The sequence below is a fragment of the Notothenia coriiceps genome, unplaced genomic scaffold (assembly GCF_000735185.1).
Source record: "Notothenia coriiceps isolate Sejong01 unplaced genomic scaffold, NC01 NC01_scaffold00002081, whole genome shotgun sequence".
Classification (NCBI taxonomy): Eukaryota; Metazoa; Chordata; class Actinopteri; order Perciformes; family Nototheniidae; genus Notothenia; species Notothenia coriiceps.
Window position 1 is genome coordinate 9048 of NW_011334782.1, and position 10050 is coordinate 19097.

The following is a 10050-nucleotide window of genomic DNA, read 5'->3' on the forward strand; positions in this document are numbered from 1 at the left end:
CATTTCTTTATACTGTTTACCAATTTATCATATGTGTCGCTGCATTTCTTCTAAAGGGAAATGGAGCAACTACGAAGGAAGGAAACATTTATCTTCTGAAGGACAGTTAATCTTCACGCAGGAGACAACAGGCTGAGATATTACAGATCAGCTTACATCATTTCAGGAAAGTAATGAGAGAGGAGAGACGGCAGAGAGAGAAATAACCCATCTACCCCTTTAGTCATTTTCAAATAGAGGCAGGGAATATGGACAGGTGAAAGCCATCAGTGAGTGCCAGCTTTATAAGTGAATAAGAGCTGGCTGGAATCACCCTATCTACCCTGCCAGCTCAGATTAGGTCTCTTATCTCTGCCAGTGTCCTCCTCCTTAAATATATCTCCAATTGGATTTGATGAACTTGAAGGCAGAATATATCCTCGATCCTCTGAAAGAAGCCCCAGGGCAATTGAAGATGATACGCGGCGTTGAGCAGCGGAGTTTTGCGAGTGGGGAAAAGAGGATGGAGAATTGAAAGCGACATTTTGACATAAGAATGAGAGCAATAAATTCACAAGTGAGCTTACTTTTACACTCCAGGAGTTGGTCGAGTGACTCTCCCCATGCCACAACATCATCAACAGGAGCCCTGCAGAGCAAAAATTGCATAACATGTATATCTTGTCAAACACATGTACATATTGTGATAAAGACAGAGGCATTATATAATCCAAAGTGTTGTTCTTTTCAGAATAAGTGATGAGTAGTCAATGAGATGTCGTCAAATGTAACTGTTGTAGTGTATTGTCATTTTTATGAACCTAATAATTCATTTAATGAATCGAAAAAAAGTAAGGGCAACCATCATTTTATCATATTTCTAATTCTATAGGAAAAAAATAAAATCAAACTCACATTGTGGCTCCTTATTTGATTACCAGGTATCAGATAGTCAGTGTTGTTCACTTGTGGAGGGCTTTCTCCTGATCACAGTCCCTTGCAAATAGAAGATAGAAATAGCATTAAAGATGGGTTCAAAATTATGTATGGAAATCGTTAATCAATTCATCCTCAACATTAACAATAAGTGATTTGGTGACATGTAAGCAACTATCTGACAAACAGCAACAGATCAATAATTGATAAGTGTATATTTTGAGTTGTCTTGATTATTGAATCTTCTGTAAACATTGACAGGCGCACCAAAAAAATATTGGCCTAAATTGTTGCTGTCTATACCAGCACCCTATAAAAAGATGGCCCTTGTCTCCAGAGGCTAATCTTTGTCAGCCAATGGTGACCAACATCAGGAATAAAAATGTCAAAATTATGTTTATAGTTTGTTCTGCTTCCCCTAAGTTGCCAGAAATAAACAAATGAGGCTCTGAGCAGAATACTGCCATGAAAATGTTGACCACCTTGTAGAAAATGTTGAGTCACAATCTCACAAATAAAAAGGAAGTATATTTTTATATAATTTACTTGACTAACTAAATAACATTTCTCAGTGCTTTATTATTAATGTTATATATAATCGAGGTATTATGAATGTCATTATCGACACATAAGCAGCATTAAATGTTGTTGTTATTTAAGGTGGAGCACATTTTCAAGAGAAAAAAACGTGGGCATTAATTAAATATAATTATTATGTGAACAGATTTCACTGTACTGTAACTGTATTAGGTTAGTTGAAAGCAATAATATCAAGTTTAAATACGTTCAACTTAATATTGTTGATTTCAACTAACCAAATACAGTTATGTAAAATGCATTGAGTTAATACATTTAATTAAATTTCACGTTTTAGATGTTTCAGTGTATTTTATATGTTAAATAGCTTAATCTGCTATAGAACATAATATTTTACAAGGTAATCATATGTTTGGTATCTGAGAAGTGATAAATGTGGTTGTCGAAAACTGCCAACATTTCTATTGAAATATAGCAGGTTGTATAGCATAAATGAAAGTTAAGAACTTCATAATTAGCAAATGAGTGAATGGTTAGTAGTTACTGTTCCATAATCACACACAAGGCTTTCATTAAAAACGTATCTTTGTTTCAATGGCCACATCATTGTCTACCTTGATGGTATATTACAATTATAATGTTGTAATATTCTCTGGGAATCACTTAAACCACTGAGGGGATTGAATTCACTAAAATCTTATTTCTGTTAGTTTAATTGTAGCTTGTCTGCAATAAGTCTGATTTATTTGAGCATAGCAGCCGCTAACAGCCAACATATCAGTATTCCCTTGTCATTAGTTTACTTGTTCGTAAATCCTAAATTAGAAGATAATTTAACGATCCCTATGGAGAAACTGGGTTATTGCAGCAGAGAATCAGACAAGAATAAGTCAAAGCAGTGAATGTAATACAAGGAATTACAGCAAGTGAACATGCTGTCGTGCAGCAAATAAATAAAGAACTAACATCTGCACTGACAGACTTGAAGGCTGAAGTGGATGTGCAAGAGCTGCTCTCATAATCTGATTTGTGGATGGGATAAGATGTAAAGAATATGTCATATTCAAATCAGAGCACAGATACAACAGCTTCTATGTTTAGAGAGCGATGGAGAAGTAGTTTAAACCAGTCCATTGTATGCTCACCACATGGTAGGAGTTGCTAAAGAATGAACTTATTTTATGTCAGATAAATCATGGAGTAATACAAGTCGTAAAGACATGAATACTTATCTCTACTGCCAAGCCAAAGCTAGCTGTTAGCACTTAGCATCACTCAACAAGAAAGTGTGTTACAGTATAGTCATTTCGTGACTATAACAGGAAATGCCGTGAGAGTGGGTTGTGCTGTGACAGGTGTCCAACTAACAAATAATTACTGACTAGAGCTGACGTCTTAATGATATATATATATATCTTGACAGAGTTCACAGAGATACAGTGACAGTTACTTTCCCATCAGAGTCTGTCTTATTCTGTTGCTCATTCAGTGGGGTTTGTCTGGGAAAAAGGTGTTTGGAAATGTCTTTAAAAGATAAAGTTAAGCAATAAGACTTACTGACAAGCCACTGTCTCTAGCTTTGTGTGTGTGTGTGTGTGTGTGTGTGTGTGTGTGTGTGTGTGTGTGTGTGTGTGTGTGTGTGTGTATGTGTGTGTTTGCAAATCAATATGGTCCATGTGGTTAATGTTATAAAACTGTTTTTTAAATGTGGCTTTTAACAGTAGCAGAACAATGTTGCGAATGGGGGCTGTTCATGAGAGCCCTGTACCAGTTACAAATGACTAGCAAAGCATACATTGCTATGATTTTAATAGATGACTAGGTAATTGGTACAATTTAAAAAGATGAATATGCAAAACACAAAACAAATTGCATGTCTGTAGGTGCAGGCTTCACACTGAACTTTTTCTTTTTCCAACCAAGCAACATTTCAAATATTGTTCAAAGCTAAAGAAGCCTCGTTCTTAATGTTTCTAGATCCTTGATTTTGATGGCTAATGCTACATTCCAAAAAACTTGCAAGAAAGCAAAAGAACGCCATTCAATGTCAAAGTTCTTACTTGTCATCTATGGGCAAATACATCCGTCCTCGACTTCATGAAAAAGCAGTTGTCAGACATCATATACCAGAAAGAAAGAAAGAAAGCAAAGGTTGGAAATGATAGACCATCAACTAAAAGGCAATTGAAAGTGAATTTCTCTGAACATTTACTAAAGTAATAAATACTGCCAAAATTATTTGGTATACAGTATGGTTAAGGTAAAAAAATTATCTTCACAAAAGTTATACGGGAAAAACGTTAAAATAAAACTTGTGGAGGCTGAGATGCTGGGAGTTCAATTGAGTTTAAACTTGTCAAAGACTGCTCGGTTTGTCACAGTCGGGCGTGGTATTTTAGATTCTGACCTCCAAGTTGTCTAGAATGCAGCATTAGCTCAGTTGCCCTAGTACTGTCCTCATTAATGGCTGAATTCCTTTAAGGTTTGACGTTAGCTTTGATTAGACCCTTTCTTTTGCCTCAAAGTTGTTCATCCAGCAAAATTGTATGAACATGCCATAGAGTTTTGTCAGCTTTAACAGTGTAGCTGTGAGCTGAGAGATGTGTTATCAAAAAGGTCCTCAGAAGTAAGGGACAAGGCATCAGAGAAAAGGCTATATCCCAATGTAGCAATGTTTTTTTTTGGATTGCATCACATAGAGCAGAGAGCACATCCAGCTAAAAATAATTCTCCCTCATCTTTGGACCTTTTTCATGTTTTCTAAGGGAGGAAAGGAAGGAAAGAAGAGAGCTGGGGGCATGTGAGAAGCACGGAGCAACACAGAAACACAGCAACTTTAAATAAAACCACACAGATCACAAGAGCCCCATCGGAAACACTTGCTCACAAACTCGCAGACAAGAGAGAGCCATCCACAAAACACATCCAAGTTTTCTTTTGGCAACATTTCGCCCGGGCAAGATCAGAGAAAGTCTGTCATTACCGAAGAAAAAGGCAGTCTGGAGGGGAAGTAAAACATTCAACATGTTCAACAGTCTCTAAATACTCAGTGCCAGACAAACAGTGTGTCGAAATTCTCAAAGTTCAAAGCCAAATTGAAGCTCATACTTACAGCATATGTTTTCTCTGGACAAAAGAACTGTATGTTTCGTTGATCGCGCGCAACAAAACACGATTCAACTTCTCAGGCTTCTTTTCCCATGTTTGACTAACCCTACGGGTACAAGCCCATGCATGTTGAGAAGTAGCTCAGGCAGGCCTAGAGTTTACAGAAATGTCAACTTTATCTCATTACTTTTTCACCTCAAACGCCCTCCACCGTTAAACAAGTTTTACTTCTTCCTTCAATTGCTTTACGTGGTTGGAAGTCTTTCTTTTTTTGAACCAACAACCAAACAAACCTTGTAAAAATAAAAACAAGACTTTAAGCAAATAATTTGTTTCCAATGCAAAAACAGTAGGAGAAAGGAAGGCAAGGCTGTGTCTTACCCTGCCCTGATAATACAGCCTGTAGATTTGTAAGCATAATCATGTACTTGGATGTGTGACAAGTGTGCACATCTGACAAAGAGATGTCTAAAACACTGTTACATTTAGTATAGGAAACATTTATTTCAATGGAAGTTCCACAGGTTATCAATCCATGAATAGGCTAACTGGTACAACTACAGAGCTAGTTGCTAGTTAAAAAACAAGAACCAAATGATCCTAAAAGAACTTCAATAAAATAAATAACTATAATAACAAGAGCATTTGGAGGTGGACCTTTTCCACTGCTGTAACTTCCCTTTATTATTCAGGAATATAAAAATGGTGTCAGTGTATTTCTACTTGTAAATTAGACCTCTAAATCTATCAAACATGCAGTTCTTGACAGGTATCGCAGGATTCTTCAGCATTTCATGGTTGCACAACTCACCTCTGGTTATGGCACTATATTTTCCTTAACACGTTATTTGAAACATTTCACTATGTAGGAATCCAGACATGGGGACTGGAATGAGGAGACTCTTTGACCCAGATCACACAAAACCCCCATGACAATCATACTCTCTGGAGACAATTGGTGGGAGGAAGAAGCAGATGCTCAACTATCAGGCAGAGGTGGGATGCAATATCTTCATCTAACATAGAGGGAAGGGGAGAGGGATGGGGCTATGAAAATGACTGATGGGAGCACAAATGGTAGAGCTGTGATTGGGAGGGTGGGGGAGGGAGAAGAGGGACAACGCTGACAGCTGAGCGGGCCTACCTGTCCGCCTATCTCTCGTCTTCCGTCTTGATTTGCAAGTCCTCGACGGGACACTTTCCCCGGCCGGCCTGGAAAACAAGAACAGGTGTCATAAAACTCCGCTGTGACTGGGATTTGCATCTGTAATGACCCCACTGGAAATGCAGAGTATGATGTTCGCAACAAAAACCTGTCAAACACGCTCTCAGAGGGGTATTCATCACTGACTCAGCTGCGTCCTGTCTGTTTTCCTATCACTTAGCGATGATGGAAAACAGTTTTTCTGTCTTCTAACCACAACAGCGTGTTGTTCATCTTCACATTTTCCTGAATGTCCTCAACTTTGTGTTAATTTCTGCTGTCAGATGTACATGTTAAATGACTTTGAATCGAGACACGCTGGATTTGCATTGTTGAAAAATATTTCACAACGGCTGGCTGTGAGAGGTTTTAGAAATTCAAAACCGGACTGAGTGACTCACACATTTGTGTTTCCCTGATACCATCACATATGTTTCATATTCATGAGCAGACATCTGCACAATTCCTTAAGTGTATGTAGATCACCTGTAACAGCTACATTATTCTCTTATAGCCATACACAGACAGGCTGTTATCTCCAATGTATGACCTCTCTTGGCGAAACATACTTCAGACCCAGCCTGGGTCAATGTGACCACATTTGTACTATATTATTTATTATATTTGTATAATGTTCATCAATGGGCTCCATCAGATGTGTAAACATTTGTTTGACTGCATAATGTTCAATGACAGCATGCGTCCATTATTGCATGCTTAAAATGTTGTTAAATACTAATAAACTATATTTTATTTATCTGCAAGTAACCATAGCAACAGTATTTCTGCTGTAACCATGGGTTAAATGGAATAGAAACATGTTTGCACTTCCAGCATGACAGCAGATATAATAAACAAGTGCAATATGCAACCCAACAGTTTAGATTCTAAACTGTTTGGGTTTATTTATATATATAGCCACTTAGCCACGCTCCTTAGCTGTGATATAATGAGCATATATACCACGGCCTGTCGTGAGCTATTGCTTAAGTATACACTACTTACACAGCACCAAGAGCTAGTTGATGACCATATAGGGATAATTTTAGCAGTCAAAAAGCACAATTCCCCCCCCCCCCCACCCCCTTCAAAACAGACCAAGCAAGAGATCGAATGTTGCATTTACATTTGTCAGGTTGCCAGAAACAAGACGGTAAATTAATGCCAATGTCTATCTTTGTGTAAATTGGCAATTGTTTGCTACTATGCTAATCATGCTTATTAATTAATATGATAATAGCTTAATGCCGCATTTAGAAGCACTAACCGCATATTCCATGTTCCCCAAGTAACCAAATATTCAATTAATTCAACATTAAAGGCCACACTTTTAAGCTAATTATCACTCAAGAGCAACTAATGAAATGCATTCAAAGCTCAATGCAAACTAAAGCACTCAACCTTGGATTAGATGAAAGGATGAGAGCAACTACTTGAAATGTATTCACAGCATTTTCAGGTACATTAACATGTCATACAGTAATTGTACATCTCACATTTCAGATAGAGCCTTTCAAAGACTCTAAATGCGTTGTTGTTGTGTTTTGTTTGGACGCCTTCCATTTTCAAAGCATTCAAATTAGAGTTTTTAATGTGTGTGTGTGTGTGTGTGTGTGTGTGTGTGTGTGTGTGTGTGTGTGTGTGTGTGAGTTGCTGAAGGACACTTTTCCCCCTGTTTATAGGACACACACTGTAAAATGGGTATATCATAAAGCATTTTCTTGATGGGGGAGAGCATCTGTTTAGAAAGTATGCATCAAGGTCTCTCCTCAATTACCCACCTTTGCTTAGGAGACCTTGATAATTAGAATGTTCATGCAAAAGTAAATTTACATACCATTATTTGAAGATGCCACATATTTGCTTGGTGAAGGCCATGGAGGGCAATGCACAGCATAATGACAACCTTGGTACAACAAGCTATATAAAGCTTCATGTAAAATCAGTTTGACTTCATTATCCATGCAGGTAGGAAGTCCTGTTGACAACATCTGACTATACCTTTCATTTCAGTTTGAAATGGATTGCTGTGTGTTTACTTTGACTATGACGTTTTTAAGAACATCACCGGCAATACTTTAAAATTTGATTTTTCGTCACAATCCAAAATCTTATATCTAATATGTCTACTGTACAACCAACGGCCTACGAATAAATAATAAATAACAAATAGAATCATACTTTATTTTGTGCCAATAGTTTTTACTCACATACTTTTGGCCATTTTATTCAAGATGTATATCTTTGACAAAGTTCTCTCAGAGAAGAGGTCAAGGAGAAACTAAATGCAATGTCGGGGGAAATTAATGCAAAAAGTTAATAAAATGATCAATCTAATTGTAATTAACTTCTCTTAGAACATATTTGGTCTGGGATTTCAATTTGTAATCAATGTAATCTCCCTCTGTCTCTCTCTGGCTCTCTGTCTGATTACAGTAGGAGACTGACTCAGACACTTGATTAGCCGTCCTCACCCTGTTTGGCTGTGTCGACCTTATTCCCTAATTACATTACGTTTGACAGAAGGCTCACAGGGCATGCCCTGCTCACTGCTACTGTAGATTGCAAATGCACCACCATGGCAAAAACACAACATTTGATTTGATTAAAACAATTATAAAGATAATACCAACAACAAGTTATAACATTTAAATGTAATTATGTTCTTTTAGGGGGGAAATGTCACATTAGGGTGGTCCTTAAAATTCTTGACAAATAGAATGAATTCTGGGGGTTGGAGCTTAGACTTTCCGACTTTCAATTTTAAGGACCATACTGAGGCTAAACTTCAAGGTTGATAAGGGAGGGGTAAATGTTGTTGGAATTTGAATACAATTCAGCAGGAGAATTTTCTGGACGGTGGTTAGAGCTTAAAATAAATGCATTTGAAAATGTACATGGCACTAAGGATCACCCTAATGTCACATGCTCTGAAAGTGCATATTTCTGTAAATAATGAGCTGTATTGCTATTTTGTTAATACAATAAAAAAAACGTATGTGAATCATTGAAAAGGGTGAAAACTATAGTGGCTATTGTGAGGACCAGGTGTAATTTAAATAAAGCTCTATACTTACTTTTTTAAAAATGGTTTCATGTATGGCGTTTTGTAGACTGTACAATGCAGCTCCACTGTGGGGAGCTGTGTTTCTTTGTCTGCTCTCTTCCTTTCCGTTTGGCTTCCTTCCTTTCTTTCAGTCTGTCTGTCTTTCCTTTTGTCCCACTAGCTCTGGCACATGGCATAATACACATTGGCTGTAGGCCGTAGTTGCGCATGTTAAAAGCTCAGCTGGGAAGTCACAATCCCTCGGACTGATGCTCTGTGGCCTCAGTGTTTCACAAGTCTCTAGCTTGGACCGACCATCTGGGTTAGGGGGGGGGAGGTGGTGTGCGTGTGGAGAGGAGGCGTGTGTGATGTGAGTGATGGAGTGTAGGCTGTAGGCAGACAGGTGTGTGTATGTAAAACTGTGTGTGTGTCTGTTCCTGTGCGTGCATGTGTGTTGATTCTTGAATTTGCATTCATCACGCAGAGTGGTAAAATTATCCATCAAAGCAAGTCTGAACTGTACAGGTGTGTGTGTGTGTGTGTGTGTGTGTGTGTGTGTGTGTGTGTGGTGGGAGGAGGGTAATCTCTCTGTTGATCTTCATGCATATGCAATGATCCTCTACTGTGTGGGCAGCGCTTGAATTAGGAAGAAAAAGGGTGTGTGTCAAATAAGCATCTACACAGCGTGCATCTTTTATTTGTAAATAGCGTTTTAGTCTTCTTTAAGTGGAGCAAAATGAATGAATATGGAACACCATACAGTAGTCATATGCCTTGTTCTTATATTGAAATGCAACTTTTTTTTGACTAGATTTTATTTTCTTATCCTTGACATTTTCGTAGATGTTTGCGATTAAATTCCTTACTTTTCTTAATGCCAAATAACCTAAACTTAATTCTGCATACAACGACATTTCTCTGTATAGGAATAATAACACGTTCAAAGTAAGCCTTTATTTGGTCAAATGTAAAGATACAGAGTAGGAATGTAAAAAATTTACAAATCTTTAAATAACTATTAACCAACATTATAACACACTTTTAATACAGTCATAAAGATTCAGGGCAGATTACTGTTGATAGTGGGGTATTCAGCAAAGTTGGATTCCAGAGACAAACAAAAGAGGCAAAGATTTTGGTCCGGCAGGTGTCTGGCAAAACTCATAGAACTGGTTTGTTTGGGCAGGACAGAGAAGCATCTGAGCCTGATAATTGAAAGAGTACTCCTGTGATTTAGCAT

General features: G+C 37.7%; 1 protein-coding gene across 2 annotated transcripts in view; it reads right to left on the reverse strand.

Annotated features, from left to right (window-relative positions):
* The window catches only part of LOC104965670 (regulator of G-protein signaling 8-like), a 7963-nt gene extending 3294 nt beyond the window's left edge, over nucleotides 1–4669 (reverse strand). Inside the window, exons 1-3 of one of the 2 annotated variants that reach the window (XM_010794680.1) lie at nucleotides 4565–4669; nucleotides 895–975; nucleotides 567–628 (exon numbers count right to left, since the gene is read on the reverse strand). In XM_010794680.1, coding sequence (XP_010792982.1) covers nucleotides 567–628; nucleotides 895–896 — 64 coding nt within the window. In that variant the 5' untranslated portion in view covers nucleotides 897–975; nucleotides 4565–4669. Of the gene's footprint in view, nucleotides 1–566; nucleotides 629–894; nucleotides 976–4564 lie in introns of those variants that run through there. The other variant, XM_010794671.1, reaches the window with a different exon arrangement.
* Nucleotides 4670–10050: the final 5381 nt, after the last annotated feature.